The sequence below is a fragment of the Loxodonta africana genome, chromosome 25 (assembly GCF_030014295.1).
Source record: "Loxodonta africana isolate mLoxAfr1 chromosome 25, mLoxAfr1.hap2, whole genome shotgun sequence".
Lineage (NCBI taxonomy): Eukaryota > Metazoa > Chordata > Mammalia > Proboscidea > Elephantidae > Loxodonta > Loxodonta africana.
Window position 1 is genome coordinate 36,870,960 of NC_087366.1, and position 17,700 is coordinate 36,888,659.

General features: G+C 38.5%; 1 protein-coding gene across 3 annotated transcripts in view; it reads left to right on the forward strand.

Moving 5' to 3' along the window:
* Positions 1–17,700, forward strand: part of TBCE (tubulin folding cofactor E) — a 66,422-nt gene that overhangs the window by 20,882 nt on the left and 27,840 nt on the right. For all 3 annotated transcript variants that reach the window (XM_064276692.1, XM_023549296.2, XM_064276693.1), the window contains 3 exons: positions 1,360–1,487; positions 4,772–4,856; positions 13,546–13,731. In XM_064276692.1, coding sequence (XP_064132762.1) covers positions 1,388–1,487; positions 4,772–4,856; positions 13,546–13,731 — 371 coding nt within the window. In that variant the 5' untranslated portion in view covers positions 1,360–1,387. The remainder of the gene's footprint in view (positions 1–1,359; positions 1,488–4,771; positions 4,857–13,545; positions 13,732–17,700) is intronic.

A 17,700-nucleotide genomic window follows, 5' to 3' on the forward strand; every position in this document is an offset into this window, starting at 1 on the left:
CAGGTATCTGGCTGCAGCTGGGGGTCACGTGCTGAGCAAGGGGGGCTGACAGCTGCCCCTCAGTGGCTGGGAGAAAAGCATGTCTCTGTTCTCTAGGGTGCATAGGTGGGTGAGTTTTGCAGCCAGACTATGGGCATCCAATGCTCTTGGCTGGAAGGACTGGGAGGCACCACTTATTCTTGGTCACCTGTCGTGGGTGGCTAGGTGGCATTGGTGGGGCCGTCAGTCCTCAGGCCCCTGATATGGGTTGGTGAGGACCCTGCTTAGCGGGCAGAGCTGTGTCAAATGTCATGAACATGCCAGTCCACCATATAGCTGATACAGTTCAAGTTAAGCTTCAGGTATATCCCTGTTGTACTGTGCTAATGAGGGCCTATGCTCTTGAAATGGGCCCACACAGGTCTGTGCAGGGACGAAAGACATTCAAAGTCCATGGACCCGTTATGCCTGTGTCTAGGCAAAGGAGCTGTGCCTGCCCTGCATTCTGGGCCTAGGGGAGCTGGCAGGTTATTTTTTCCTGTTTGTTAATTTGTTCCCTCTTCAAGGCCAGGAGAATGGCTCAGGTCAGGAGATGGGTCCTACTTCCAGCCCAGGGGAAGCAGCAATCTCTGAAGCCAGCCCGGACCCAGTACAGAGTAGGGAGGGGACAGATAAATGGGAGAGAGGTTTTTCCCAAAGGGGTGTTTTTTGATCTGCACGGTAGGTTAGACGCATATACATATCTTTTGTTGATTGAGCGCCACTTCTCACTGGTTCTGGAGGGTTTCTCCCAGTGTGGAAAACGTGTTCTGAGCACCACTGCATGCAGCTGATCTGGCCTCCAGGGTGCCAGTTCCTACCAGGCCAGGTCTGGCACCTCCTTGCTGCTGCTGAGCCACCCCTCCCACACTCTGCCGCTCGGTCCGATGCCTCAACTTTGCCTTTGATGTTCAGCGCTCCTAGATTGTCATATATAATCAATGCACTTGTTTTTTTTGGGGGGGGGTTTGTTGTAAGAAGGACCACAGGAAGCATCTGCCTACTGTGCCGTCTTGGCCCTATGAACCCTATTCCTGTCCCTTCTATTCCCCTTTCCTTCCCATTCACTTCAGTAAGTGGCAGAATAGACAAGTCAGGTGATATGAGCTAACTGGAGTTTGAGAAGATTTAAAAAATACGAGATTATTAAAACATAGTTAGATAGTAAAATAAAACTAAATTATGAAGTTTTGGTACATAAACATTAGGTCCTTCCCTTCACCAAAATGTAAAAAGGGTAAATTGGTCACAGGCATTGTCCTTGTGAATCTCTGCATGAAGTTAAAAATCTCGTAAACTGATTTTATTAAGTTCTTGTTAATGTTGTAATTTTCTTCCTAGATCTTATATTTTGGTTCCTGGCTGTATTATGAGTGACACTTTGACATTAGATGTCATTGGTCGAAGAGTTGAAGTTAATGGAGAATATGCAACAGTGCGTTTTTCTGGTGTTGTCCCTCCTACAGCAGGTAACTTGTGATTTTATGTGTGTATGTGTGTATATACATATATTTATTTTTCTGCAGTTGTTTCTGTATTGAGTTCTCAACAGTGCTTTTTTTAACACCAGTTTTGAGAAAACTAACAACCAGTTTATAGATATCTTCTATATGCAGTTACCTGATTCGGATGGTAGTGTCTTGTGGTATCTATGGTTTTGTTTAATTGTAAACTGATTAACTTAGTGTTGCTGTTTTATATGAAATCAACTTTAAAATATCTTTAAACAATAGCAAAAAAACCAAATCCAAACCCACAGCGGTCGAGTCCTAAAGGACAGAGTAGAACTGCCCCGTAGAGTTTCCAAGAAGTGCCTGGTGGATTCGAACTGCTGACCCTTTGGTTAGCAGCCGTGGTCCTTAACCACTACGCCACCAGGGTTTCCAGAACAACAGCAACACATCTTGAATTCTTGTAAACTTAAACCTGAAAAATTAGTCCCATTTTTTGATATTTCTTTTAGGATTAATCCATTATGTATGTAGGAGGCCCTGAGCAGCGCAAATCATTAAGCTCTCAGCTGCTAACTGAAAGATTGGCAGTTTGTGTCTATCCAGAGGTGCCTTGGAAGAAAGGCCTGGTAATCTGCTTAAAAATCAGCCATTAAAAATTCTGTGTAGCAAAGTTCTACTGTGACACACAGCAGGTTGTCTTGAGTTGGAGTAATGTAATTTAAATTGATAATACATATTTTTATGTTACTTTTTTCACTTGACATTATTTGGTATATACTTTCCTGTGTTTATATAGCATAAATTTATTTAAATTTCTTAATGGTTATTGTCTTAGGCTGGGTTCTCAGCAAAACCAGTGAAATGTGTACATGTATATGAATATATAGAGAGATTTAATTCAGGGAAATGGTTCACACAGTTGTGGAAGCTGGCAAATCGCAAATTCATGGATCAGATGTCAGGCTGGAGACTTCTCCTGGTTCACATGGTTGCAGGGTCTGACGAACCCAAAATCAGCAGGTCAGATGATAGACTGCTGGCTTGTGGGGCTGCGGAAGCTAGTGAATTCCAAAATCTGCAGATCAGACAGCAGGCTGCTGGTTCACATTCCAAGAACTGGAGATCAGAGAATGACAAGTTGGATACAGGATCAAGACAGGGTGAGCTTTGTCAGAGTATCCATATGTATTGGATAAAAACCACATCCCCAAGGAGACTTCTCTTTCTACTGATTGGCTGCTGACATCAGATCTCAGAATGAAGGATGATTACATGATACCCACCAAACTGCAAAGAATCATGACCTAGCCAAGTTGACACATTACTTTAACTGTCACGTATGTATGAAACTACATACTACATAACCATACTGTATATAGTATATAGTTTGTTTGCTCATTCCCTAGTTTTAGACATTAATTTCTAGTTGTTTACTTAAAAAAAAATTTTTTTTATTGTACTTTAGAGGAGGATTTTCAGTGTAAACTAGTTTCTCATTAAACAATTAATACATATATTCTTTTGTGACATTGGTTGCCAAACCTATAACATGTCAACATTCTCCCTTTCTTGTCCTTGGTTTCCCCATTACCAGCTTTCCTGTCCTCTCCTGCCTTCTCTTCCTTCCCCTTGGGCTGGTATGCCCATTTAGTCTCGTTTTGTTTTTTACTTTTAAAAAAATTATTTTTGATTGTTGCTGAGAATATACACAGCAAAACATATACCAACTCAACAGTCTTACACGTACAATTCATTGACATCGATTATGTTCCTTGAGTTGTGCAGCCATTCTCACCTTCCTTTTCTGAGTTGTACCCCATTAATATTAATTTACTGCCCCCTAACATTCCCATCTAACCTTTCAAGTAGTTGTTGTCTGTTTGATCCCATATAGGCAGATCTTAAAAGAGCATAATGCTGGAAGCAGACATTCTACTCTTTCTGTTGTTGTTGTAAATATTCGCATTCTTCTTCATATAGCCCAGCTTCTCAAATTATTTGTTCAGCCTATAGGTTAAATGTGTAAGGTGAAAGGATACAACTCTGCCACACACTTTTTCCAGTTTTGAAGTATGCAGTATCCCTTTGTTCTTTTCGAATGACAGCCTCTTGATCCACGTAAAGGTTCCATGTGAGTAGAGTACAATTAAGTGTTCTAGAATTCCCACTGTTCATAATGTCATCCATAATTTGTTGTGATCCACAAAGCTGAATGGCTTCACATAGTCAGTGAAACACAAGTTAACGTATTTGTTTTGAACAAGATCCATCTGACATGAGCATTATATCCCTCTTCTACATCCTTACCTGAACCTGGCTTGAACTTTTGGCAGTTCCCTGTAGAAATATAGCTGCAGGCTTTTTTTGAATTATCTTCAGCAAAATTTTGCTAGCTTGTGGTGTTAATGATATTGTTTGATAATCTCCACATTCTGTTATATTGCCTTTTTTTTGAAATGGGAATGAATATGGATCTCTTCCACTTGGTTGGCCAGGTAGCTATCTTTCCAAACTTCTTTTTTACCTTTTTTTTTTCCAAATTTCTTGACATGAGTAAGCACTGCCAGTGTTGTATTCATTTGTTGAAGTATCTCAATTGGTATTTCATCAATTCCTGGAGCCTTGTTTTTAACCAGTGTCTTCAGTACTATACATAAAAAAAAAAAAAAAAAACATAGTGGGTACTTAATATATGGGTAGAGTAGAGGTTAGATGATAAAGAAAATGCTTTAAAACTGTAAGAGGGTATACAAATAAAAGGTATGAGTTATAAATAGCATAGTATGATGCGTATGACTTCACTTCTAGATTAGAATGACCTGGATTTGAGCATGTGTGATTTTGGTCAAGTTATTTTACCTATGTTTAATAAAAAAAAAATATATATATATATATATTTAATTTTATAAAAAGTAGATTACAAGTCTAGGACTGAAACACTTGTGTATTAATCTAGCAAGTGGTAAAATAATAATACCTTCTTTACATAGATGAAGTGGTGGTCATGGGTATTACATTAGATAATTGCAGGAAAAGTTTCTGGCATTTAGTAAGTATTCAGTAAACTTTAGCTGTCTTTTTCTGCATTTGGGTTTTTTTCTTAGCCTTTTGAACCAAACATACTATTCCATTTGCTGATTGAAGTAAGGTAAAGTTGTCCTTCCCAAAAGACAGTTTCTTCTCCCCAATTGGTGTCAATGTGATAAGGTATCCATAGTAAATTGTATTTGCTTGCAGGAAAATGGAAGCATTACCTGTATCACTATTTATTGCTCATTTGGTTTTTTTTGTTATGCTAGGACTCTGGTTAGGAGTAGAATGGGACAACCCCGAGAGAGGAAAGCATGATGGGAGCCACGAAGGGACTGTGTATTTTAAATGCAGGTAATTTTTCATTATGAATTGGCATGGTTATTTAGTCAAGATAATGTTTAATAGTTGAATAAAAGGGGATGGAGATCTGCCTGAGCATTTGCATACTGAAATACATATTATTTTCTTATAAATTACTTTTCATTTCATTGAAATGGGCATTGTGTTCACTTAAGAAAATTCCGTTTTGAGATATTTATGGACAAATCTGCACTGGGGAGATCAGCCAAAAAAAAAAAAAGGCCTTTTTAAAATGTTAAAAAGCAAAGATGTCACTTTGAGGACTAAGATGCACCTACCCACGCCATGATATTTTCAGTTGCCTCATGTGCATGCAAAAGCTAGACAAGGAAGCTGAGAGAAGACTGATGCATTTGAATTATGGTATTGTTGAAAATTATTGACTATATCATGGATTGCCAGAAGAATGAACAAATCTGTCTGGGAAAATGTATAGCCAGAACGCTTCTTAGAAGCGAGGATGGCGAGACTTCGTCTTACTTACTTTGGACATGTTATCAGGAAGGACCAGCCCCGGGAGGAGGATATCACGCTTGGTAAAGTAGAGCGTCATTGAAAAAGAGAAAGACCCTCGATGAGATGTACTGACACAGTCGCTGCAACAGTAGACTCAAACCTAGCAGCAATTGTGAGGATGGTACAGGACTGGGCAACATTTAGTTCTGTGGTACATAGTGTCACTGTGAGTCAGAACCGACTCGACAGCACCTTAAAACAACATTGGGCAGTACAAAAGGGCGCGTTGGGCCTGATAAAGTACAGAACTCTATGGGTCTAGATTAAAGGAATTTAAATTGTCCTTTATAGTTCTTAGTCCATATATTTTTATTAATTAGAACATGAGTTCAGCTACGATATTTTTACACAAATAATGCACACTTTGTACCTGTGTTTGACAACCATACCCTCTCCTCTGCTAGGTATTTTCATAACCACGTTACGCTAATTTTTTTTTTTTAGGACAAAATGTAAAAAGAAATTGGCACAGTGGCACTCATGAAAATACCTCGTTGGGGGAGGGCACAATTGGCAAACAAATGTAGAAGGCACACAGTATTTGTGTAAAAATACATTAGTAAAGCTTACACCAGTATTTTAGAATTTTTAAATCACAGATTACACCACATGTATTTGTCTTTAGCTCGTTCAGATATACCATTAATATGTCGTATGTACTTCTTCATTTTTATGAAATGCATTTTTTTAAATTGTGCTTTAGATGAATGTTTACACAGCAAACTAGATTCTCATTAAACAGTTAATACACATATTGTTTTGTGACATTGGTTGCCAACCCCATGACATGTCAGCAGTCTCCCCTTCTTAACCTTGGATTCCCCACTATCAATTTTCGTGTCCCCTCCTGCCTTCTTGTCCTCGCCCCTGGGCTGGTGTGCACATTTAGTCTTACCGTGTTTTATGGGCCTCTCTGATCTTTCGCTGAAGGGTGAACCTCAGGAGTGACCTCACTACTGAGCCAAGAGGGTGTCTGGGGTCCATATTCTTGGGGGTTTCTCCAGTCTCTGGCAGGCCAGTAAATCTGGTCTTCTTTTTGTGAGTTAGAATTTTGTTCTGCATTTTTCTCCAGCCCTGTCTGGGACCATCTATTGTGATCTCTGTCAGAGCAATTGGTGGTGTTAGCCAGGCACCATCTAGTTGTGCTGAACTCAGTCTGGTAGAGGCTGTGGTAGTTGTGGTCTGTTAGTCCTTTGGATCAATCTTTAGTTTTTGTCTTTGGTTTTCTTCATTCTCCCTTACCCCAGACACCAGTGAAATATCTCAGATGGTCACTCACAAGCTTTTAAGACGCCAGATGCTACTCACCAAAGTAGAATGTAGAACATTTTCTTTATAAACTATGTTATGCCAGTTGAGCTAGATGTTTCTCGAGACCGTGGTTCTCACAGCCCTCAGCCCAGTAATTTGGTTGCTCAGGGAATTTGGATGTGTCTGTGGAGCTTCCATGACCCTGCCTTGAACAAGTTGTGCTGGCTTCCTCGATATTGTGCGCTGTCTTATCCTTCACCAAAGTTACCACTTATCTATCATCTGTTTAGTATTTTTCCATCCCCACCTTTCCCTTTCCTTGTAACCATCAAAGATTGTTTCTTTTTTTTTTTTTTGATGATGATTATGGGGTTTATTAGAGAAGTAACAGGTTACAGCTGCATATAAGCCCTTATAAACAAGGGGAGATTGGTAGCGTGGTCTTCAGATCATCCGGCCCACTGCCCTGTGTGTTCATGAGCTGGAGAGATGAGCTTCAGCAGCCAGTGCAGACATTTTAATTTAGTTCTGTCCACAAAATCTACAGAAGTCCCAGACGATATGCTTCATTGCTAGCAGAATGAAGTTGGGACTTGTTTTGTTTCAGGATATATATGCTTTTCTTCTATTTATTAATTTTTTCAGGGGCTGTCATGGAGATTTTGCTTGTTTATTTCTGATAAAAGGTTTCTTTTTGTGTGTAAACCTTTTCATGAGTTTTTATAGTAGTGGTCTCATACAATATTTGTCCTTTCGTAATTGACTTACTTCACTCAGCATAATGCCCTCTAGATTCCTCCATGTTGTGAGATGCTTCACTGATTCATCGTTGTTCTTTATCGTTGTGTAGCGTTCTGTTGTGTGTATGTACCATAGTTTATCCATTGATCTGTTGATAGGCACCTAGGTTGTCTCCATGTTTTTTGCTATTGTGAGCAATACTGCAGTGAAGATTGGTGTGCATATGTCTATTTGTGTGACAGCTCTTATTTCTCTAGGATATATTCCTAGGAGTGGGATTGCTGGATCATATGATAATTCTATTTGTAGCTTTTTAAGGAAGCGCCGTATCGTTTTCCAAAATGGTTGTACCATTTTATATTCACACCAGCAGTGCATAAAAGTTCCAGTCTCCCTGCAGCTTCTCCAACATTTGTTAATTTATTATTTTTTTTGATTTGTGCCAGTAATGTTGGGGTGAGATGGTGTCTCACTGTGGGTTTTGAAAATTTTTTTTATTGAACTTTAGATGGTTTGTTTACAAAACAAACTAGTTTCTCATCAAACAGCACACACATTGTTGGACGACATTGGTTAACAACCCCATGATATCTCAACACTCTTGTTTCTCAACCATGTGTCCCCTGTTACCAGCTTTCCTGTTCCCTCCTACTTTCCAGTCCCCGCTCCAGGGCTGCTGTGCCCCTTTAGTCTTGTTTTGTTCCATGGGCCTGTTCAATCTTTGGCTGAAGGGTGAACCTCAGGAGTGGCCTTATTAAATCTGAGCTGAAAGGTGAACTCTAAGGGTTTCTCCAGTCTCTGTCAGGCCAGCAAATCTGGTCTTTCTTTTTGAGTTAGAATTTTGCCAGCTCTGTCCGGGACCATCTATCGTGATCCCTGTCAGAACAGCCAGTGGTGGTAGCCGAGCACCATCTCTTACTGGACTCAGGCTGGTGGAGGCCGTGGTAGATGTGGTCCATTAGTTCTTTGGACTAATCTTTCCCTTGTGTCTTTAGTTTTCTTTATTCTTTCCATATAAAGTTAATGATTAGTTTTTCCATCTTTTTAAAGATTGCTGTTGGTATTTGGATTGGGATTGCATTGTATTTTTAGATTGCTTTGGGTAGAATTGACACTTTCACAATGCTAAGTCTACCTATCTATGAGCATGGTATGTTTTTCCGTTTATGTAGGGCTGTTTTGGTTTCTTGCAGTAGTGTTTTGTAGCTTCATTTGTATAGGGCTTTTACATTCGTTGTTTTACCAATAGTTTGAATTTAACTGGGCATACTGAATTTTCCATGGCAACCCTTCTGGGGAGATAGGGGAGATTGAATCTTTTTTTAACTTATCTTCCCCCCAGTGCCCCCCGTTACATTTACATTTTCTTTTAAATATTTTATTGTGTTTTAGGTGAAAGCTTCAGACCCAATTAGTTTCCCATTCAATAAATTGTATACAAGTGTTCCATGACATTGGTTGCAACCCCTACACTATGTCAACACTCTCTGTATTTCTGCCCTGGCTTCTCCGTTTCCTTTCTCCTGGTTTTCCTACCCCTTCCTGTCTTCTCATCTTTGCTTTAGGGCAAATGTTGGCCTTTTGGTCTCCTGTAATTGTTTTGTTCTGTGGAGCACGTTCTTTTCAGGTGTTAATGTTTATTTTATAGTCCTGTCTATTGCTTGGCTGGAAGGTGGTTTCCGGGAACGGCTGCAATTCCAAGTCAGAGGGGTGTCTTAGGGCCATAGTCTTGGGGGTTCCTCCAGCCTCTATCAGGCCAGTAAGTCTGATCTTTTTTATTTATTTTTTTAATGAATTTGATTTTTTGTTCTACATTTTTCTCCCACTTTGTCCAGGACTTTCTATTGTGATTCCAGTCAGAGCAGTTGGTAGTGGTAGCTGGGCACTGTCTAGTTCTTCTGGTCTCGGGGTTGTGTAGGCTGTTGCACAATGGTCTGTTAGTCCTTTGGACTAATTACTCCTTTGAGTCTTTGGTTTTTGTCACTTTTCTTTACTCCAGACAGAAAGAGAGCACTCTTTGTATCTTAGATGGCTACTCGAAAGCTTTTAATATCCCAGATGCTACTCACCAAAGTAGGATGTAGAATGTTGTTTTTATGCACTGTGATATGCCAGTTGATGTAGATGTCCCTCAAGTCTATGATCCTTAGCCTTCAAGCCTAGTATCTTTGTCCCCACAGATGTTTGGTTGTGCTTAAGAAGTTTCCTTGACTGTGCCCCTTGTGTGTTTTATTGTTAGTATACATGCAGCATCGACAAGTATGTATGTAGAGATATCCACATCCTAACCTGTATCTGCAGGTGGGTGCACTTCGTTACATTCTCCCACATCCCTTTAGCATTCCTACCTACCTGTGTATCCCTTCATAAATTATTGTTTATTAATACCATTGTTGCAGGATTGTCTATGTTATAGTAATTGCCATAGCTGCCCTTTGTTCTTGTGTTCCCTCAGTGTCTGCCTTTGTCATGTTGTGCTGATTTCCCACATACAGTGCGTTGCCTTTCCTTTCACCAGTATTACCACGTTTTCTGACTATTTAGTACTGTACTCTCCCTCTCCCTCTCCCTCCCCTCCCTGGTAACTATCAAAGAATATTTTTTCTGCATGTAAGCCTTTTCTTATTTTTTTATAATAGTGGTCGCATATAGTATTTGTCCTTTTGTGACTGGCTTATTTCATTTGGCATACTGTCCTCCAGATTCATCCATGTTGTGAAATGTTTTGCAGATTCATCATTATTCTTTATCATTGCATAGTATTCCATTGTGTATGTGTTTCCATCTTTTTGCTATTGTGAATAATGCTGCAGTGAACATGAGTGTAGGTATGTCCATTTGTGTCATGGCTCTTATTTCTCTAGGGTATACATCTAGAAGTGGGATTGCTGGATCATATGATATTTCTATTTTTAGCTTTTTATGGAAGAGCCATATTATTTCCCATACTGGTTGTTCCATTTTACATTCCCACCAGCGGTTTGTAAGAATTCCAGTCTCCCCACACCCTTGCCAGCATTTGTTGTTCTGTGTTTTTGGTTGGTGCCATTGATGTTGGGGGTGAGATTGTATCTCATTGCAATTTTAATTTGCATCTCTGTAATGGCTAATGATCAGGAGCGTTTCTTCATGTGTTTGTTGGCCGCCTGAATGTCTTTGGAGAAGGGTCCCTGTCCTTTGCCCATTTTTCAATTGAATTGTTTGTCTTTTTGTTGTTGAGGATTGAATCTTGATAACTGGGCTTCATGGACCCTCAAGCTTCTGTAAGGGCCATGGTCGGAGTGTTGATTTTGCTGGCAACATCTGTGATCGGAGGACAGGAGGAGGAAGGAATTTGAGCAAGCCGAGTGCTGTAGGAGAAACATTTTGCATCCTCCTCCCTCCCGCCTTGTCCCCCGGCCGGCATCTGTGTCTTCAGGCAGAGTTCACGTTTTCAGTGTTCAGCTGCAGCGTCCTGTTATTAAGTCTGAAACTGCAGTGGAGTCAGCATAAATCATACAGTTTATCTTTCGGAAATTTCAGCTAACATGTTCCTGTATTTTCTGGGCTCTTTTATTTTCTATGAAACCTGCCAGGAATGTTCCAGAGGAGATTAATCTTTGATGTTAGCCTTTGATCTGTAAGCAGCTACTTTGCAACTGTAGAACACCATTCCCGACTCTCCCTCTGTCTCTCTACAAGCAAGTTAAACGGTAGTAAAGATCGTCTCTTGAATTGTCCATACCACCATCTTAAAAAGTGTGAATTTAGGATAAAAATGAAAATCACGGTATTCATGTTTTGAATTGTTGTTTTCAATTTATACAGTACAAGTACTTGTTTTTTAACTTGAGCTCTTATACTTACTTTTTTGTTTAAATCACTTAATGAATTTAAAAATGGATTTTCTTGTCTCTAAATCTACCCCCTGCATATTACTCCTCTAATACTATTACTAATTAGTACTAATACTAATACTCTAATACTAACAGTACTATTAAACCTATTTCATACATGTAAGATTCTAGAAACAGTGAAGTAGTATCTTAGAAAACTCATTTAGACAGATTGATATAGCAGCTACTGTTCTAAATTGTGCTGGAAATTTTTTCCAACACCTAACAATATACCTTGGGATTTATTTCAGCCTGTACAGCTGAAGTGTTTAACATTAATAACATTTAGTTGTCAGTAAACACAAGATCTATTTGTATGCTGTCATAATAGAAAATTAAAAGCGATCACCTGGAAGTGATCTCTGTAATATTCTTCAGAAAAAGCACTTTTTGTTTAAACCATAACATTTTATTTTAAATGTTATGTATGGTTCTGTAAGTTTTATGCCTATCCTTTCAGTAGTGCTGCTTCTGCTGTGCTTCTTTATTTTCGTGAGTATTTACGTGTAGGGTCTTGCTTAGGGTAGGACGAAAATACCACCACTTTTCCACCAAACTTCTGCCTATCCTTCAAGACCCAGCTCCGATTATATTTCTTTGTGGAATACACTCTAGGCCAGGAGTCCTTAACCCTTTTTGTGCTCTGGATTTTTTTTTGACGGGCACAAAATATTTTAAAAACAGAAAATATATAGTATTACAAAGGAAACCAGTCACATTGAGGTATAGTAGTCAAATATATATTTTTTAATTGTGACATAGTAAGATATATGTTCATTAAGTAACATTAAAAATAAGATCTACTTACAGGTCTAATAACGACTAAATTTTGGAGTAGTGTGAAAATTAACAATTTTTTGGTCGGTAACAGATTTGTAACAACTGTTAAATGATATCAAAATATTTCTGATTTCATAAAGTACTATGGTGTGCTGCCTGTATTCATAATTGAAGGAATATTGAATTTTGGTTAGAGACTAGTGAAAATAGTGATTTTACCCCCATCCATTTCAGCTCTTGCTACATGATTAACCACCACAAAACTTGGTGGCTTAACACAACCATTTTCTTACTCATGATTCTATGTGTCAGGGGATTTAGGCAGGGCTTAGTGGAGATAGGTTGTCTCTGCCCCCATTGCCGTTGGCTGCAGGATCCAGGATGACCTTGGATGACTTGATAGTAGTTGTTGAATGCGGGACCTTGGGTCTCCGGTCATTCTTTGTCTTTTTCCCCATGACCTTTCATCATAGTCTAGCCAGAGCTAGACTACGAAATTCCCTGAAATTAATGTGTCATTGCTATTATATAACCCCAGTCCCAGTGCCCTCGAGTCGATTCCGACTCTTATAAGGAATGCTGAAATTTAATGACCCTAAAGACCTGTTTTCAATCTCTGGCAAAGCCTGAGAAAATCTTCATTACATATTACAATATAGTTAATATGTCAATAAATTCTGATAGAGATTATTATTAAAAGTTGCTGTAAAACAATATAAATTATGATATAATATTCTATATTTATGTAGAATTCTTCCCATATGCTCTCTTTTAGCTCCATGTTAAGCTTTTAAAACTATTATTAGTTTTAAAAGTCATCATTAAAACGAAAAGATTTTGTCCATAGTCCTGTCGCCCACAAATGTTTTCATTTCTTTGTGTCTTTATCCAGTCTTTGTCCATATGCAGGTATGATTTCTGTGTAGTTGTATCATGTACAATTTGTGTTCAGTTTTTAAGTAAGTATTGTGGCTAGAATTTTTAAATGACTAACAAGCATATTCCTCATCTCTCTGGTTTACGTAATGGTTCTTACCAAGCTGGGCATCATTTCTAGAGCCCCTCAATTACAAATAATGCTATTATATGAAATCTTGGTAAGTGTAATTTGTTTTTATTTTTAAATTATTGCTTTCTGATAAATTCGCCAGGAGTATGACTATGGAGCCATAGAGAAACCCAACCTTGCAACGTTTGGGGCTTTATGTTTTTTCTTTATTTTTTTTGCCAGTTATATTTTAAATTTTAATAATTAGTGAGTTACCTGTTCCATATTTCTTATCTGTTAATCCATTGGGATTTTAGATGCTTGCAGAAGTCCGTAACCCTTTGTGATCATTGGTAATGATTATAAATTTTCCTTTAATATAGTATTTTCCCTTTTATGTGGATTTTGTTGATTTTTTTTTTCAGCATACAGAAATTTCTGAAAACCTTCAGACCATTGTATTTATGTGTTGGTGGTTTCTTGGAGGACAATATTTTTTTTTCTCAGTACCATTCCTTTCCTTTTCCAGGCACCCAACAGGCGGATCCTTTATCCGTCCCAACAAGGTAAATTTTGGAGTAGACTTTCTTACTGCAGTTAAGAACCGCTATGCGTTAGAAGACGGACCAGAGGGAGACAGAAAAGAGCAAGTTGTTATAATTGGAAATAAACCTGTAGAAACTGTTGGTTTTGACTCTATTATAAAACAGCAAAGGTATGTGGATATGATAACTTTTATCATTTCATCAGGGTTCAGAATGTAAATTCACATGACCATTTGTCAGGTGCACATTTGCTCCCAAACGGGCTTATTCTTTCTGCACGGTGAATTGAAGTCTGAGGAACCCAAGGACTGATTATTCAAGGAAATTAAAACCCTCATTTTTGCACAGAGTTGGTAGATTTTTCTGGATTGGAATTGAAATATTATTTTGCTTATTATAAATATTTACATTAAACTATCTTGTTATGAAGAGCCCTGGTGGTGCAGTGGTTAATAGCTCAGCTGCTAAACAAAAGGTCAGCAGTTTAAATCCACCACCCGCTCTTTGGAAAACTCTATGGGACAGTTCTACTCTGTCCTACAGGGTTGCTAAGCCGGAATCGACTCGATGGCAACGGGTTTGGTTTGATTTGGGTGGTGCAATGGTTAAGCACTGGGCTGCTAACCAAAAGGTTGGAGGTTCAAACCCAACAGCCGCTCTATGGGAGAGAAGACCTGGTGATCTGCTCCTGTAAAGTTTTTTTTTTTTAAATATTTTATTCTTGTTTAGGTGAAAGTTTACACAGCAAATTAGGTTCCCATGTAACATTTTATACAGATTGTTCTGTGACATTAGTTACAATTTTCACAATATATCAGCATTCTTATTATTTCCATTCTGTTTGTTGTTTCCATTGATCTAGCTTCTCTTCCCCTCCTTGCCTTCTTTGCTTTCGGGTAAAGTCTCTCATACCAAAACCAAAAACCAAACCCGGAGTGCCTGGTGGATTTGAACTGCCAACGTTTTGGTTAGCAGCCATAGCACTCAGCCACTGCGCCACGAGGGTTTCCTGGTCTTCTATAGTTGATTGTTTATCCTGTGGAGATTTTTAGCCTCGGGCAGTTCTGCTCTGTCCTGTAGGGCTGCTGTGAGCTGGAATTGACACAAGGTACCTAACAACAACAGCAACAACGTCTTCTTATATTGACTAAGAATTGAATATCTGAGGCTGATATTTTGGTCCTTTTATATTTCACTGTGACATTTCCAGTTGGATGATAAGTCAGGAACGAAAACAGAAGTCTAAATAATTACCTAAAAAAAAAAAAAAAAATTACCTATGCCGTGTATAATGCTCGTACCATCTCACAGAGAGCAATTTCCATCTCTGGCTGTACACATCTTCATCACCTGGGCAGCTTGTGAAACATACGGAATTTTCAGTCCTATTCCAAACAGATTTTTGGGGCATGGGCTCCAGGAATTTGCTTTTAAGTACCCCAAATTATTATGTAGCAGTCTGAGGGACATTTTAAAAATGCTAAGTAGGACATTTCCTTTTCTCTGAAACTCCCTGTACGTTGTCATTCTCTGCAAATAGACGTATTACTCATTCATGTGAACTGTCTGAACCAAAGGAAGTGAAAGCTAATATTTACACACAAATAGTCACAACTACAGAAGTATTTTCTAGGTCATGCAGGTTTATGCTGTGATTTGGCTGGATGAGGTGTCCTAATAGTGACCCCTGGTGGCCACTGTGGAGAATAGATTTGCAGACACACTTGGCCATAGGCCTGCCAAGTTTTTATTTCAGCCCGTAAAGCAAAAGAATTAAACTATGATTCTCTCAAAGTAATTTTCTTTACCATTTTTTTAAAATATTAAGATTTAAATAATGTAAAATTTAAAATACAGATGGAGGCAATGAAACAAAGTTTTACTTCTTTATTCTTAATGTTGAAGAATAAATTCTTGGCATTTTTTCCTTTCTAGCATAGATGACCAGCATTAAAAAAAAGTCTCAGATAAGTCAGGATCTTTTTAAAAAAAAGCAATAGGTTGAATGTGTTTTAATTAAAAAACAGTATACATTCATGTAGAGAATTTAGAAAACACAAAGTGTTACATTAAAAGAACAAAATGAACATCACTACTAATGGTACCACCAAGAGATAACTATCAGTGGTTTGCTGTTTATCCTCCCAATTTACTTGGATTTCAAGAACCATATGCTTCATAGGGTTAGAGTTCTTTGCTTTATTTTTTCCATCTAAAATGCAAATTTTTAAATATCTTTTACCCAAAAAGTTGCATGTTTTTTCTTGTTGGTTGATCTCTTTCAGAGAATACTATGGGTTCTGTGAATATTAACAGACTGCCGACAGAAAAAGAAAGACCTGTTTTCTCTCCTTCTTTATGAACAACTACTTAATTCATGAATGTTCCTGGTGAATGACTTTTTTTTTTTTTAATTATTTTGTTTTTGGTGAAGGTTTACACAGCAGTTTGTGTTCATAATCAAGAATTTTTATACAGATTGTTCAGCGATACCGGTTACATTCTTCACAATGCGTGAGCATTCTCATTTCCATTCTGGTTGTTCTGTTTCCATTAATCTAGCTTGTCTGCCCCCCTTATATTTTCATCTTTGTATTAAAGTAATTGTTGACTGTTTAGTCTCATATAGGTGATTTTTTAAAGGAGCACAGTACTTAGGGGTGATACTCATTTTTTTTTTTTTTTTTGAGACAATTTGTTATTTAGCTACAAGGTTAGTTTCTGTTCAAGGTTTGAAGAGTATCTCAGAGCAGCAGTCCTGGGGAGTACTGCAGTATCAACCAGTCCTATAAGTCTTCTTTTTTTTTCTTAAAAATTTGAGATTCTGTTCCACATTATTCTCCCATTCTGTCATGTTCTGTCTCTTGTGGCCCTGGTTAGAATGGTTGGTAGTATAGCCAGGTATCATGTAGTTCTTCCAGTTTCAGGGCTGATGAGGCCATGGTTCGTGTAGACTGTTTGTTGTATAGACTAGTTTCTTCTTTGAGCCTTTGGTTTCCTTCTTTCTCTTTTATGACCCTACTTCTTGAGTATCATTGCATTCAATATAGCTAGTGTTTTTCTTGATTGAAAGGTAAAATTGTAGAGATTCCAGGGCAATCTCTTATGTTGGTTTAGAGGTCAGTTTAGTAAGTTATAAAATTATGAGGTGGCATGGTGGAACGGGAGCCCTGGTGGCACAGCGGTTAAGAGCTTAGCTACTAACCAAAAGGTCGGCAGTTCAAACCCAATAGCCACACCGTGGGAGAAAGAAGTGGCAGTCTGCTTCCGTAAAGCAGATTTCAGCGGTGGAAACCCTATGGAGCAGTTCTGCTCTGCCTGGTCAGGTCACAATAAGTCAGAATTGACTCAACAGCAATAAGTTTTATGGTGGCAAGCACCCAGTGTTGGAGTCAGAGAGTTTCAGATGCCAGCTAAGCCACTTTCTAGCTCTGATACAAGTTAGAGCTAGTTACTTACGATTTCTAAGTCTCAGATTCTACATTTACAAAATAGCATTCAAGCTGTTAGAACTGTTTTGAATAACAAGATCAATCATGCAACAAATGGTAGTCATGTTAGGAATTGAAACCTCTACTTTCAGTCACTCTATTATCTCCTTAATAGTATCCAGCTGTACCAGGTTTGTACAGCTAAGAAGGGACTTACACAATAGGGCAATCAAAAGCAAACATTAATCATTACATGTGGTTTCTCATGGAGATGGCTTTGGCTCTGGAGTGAGTACTGTATTGATACCGCAGTTCCCAAGTTTTGTGCTGAGGTGCCCCCCAGGCACTGCAGCGAGCTCACCAGGTGCTGTAGGATATTTTAGATTTTGGAGAGAAACAGAGACATCTGTCAGACACCATTAAAAATTTTACTACTTCAGGGTAGTTGACAGTTTCAGCATTAGATTCCTACAATTCCTTTTGATAATATGATATCCTGCAAAACTGCATTTTTGACGATTGTGGTCGTAAAAAGCAAATATATCCCCCAAATCAATGTGGAACAGGAAATGGAGTGGTGGTGCCCAATCTGATTCCAAGGTGTGGGAGGTTGTGCCATGCCCAACAGATGCTAAGTTGATAAGACTTTAATTATTAAGTTGTTTAGACCTAACTACTTATGAAACGCAACTGTTAGGTATTTCTTTG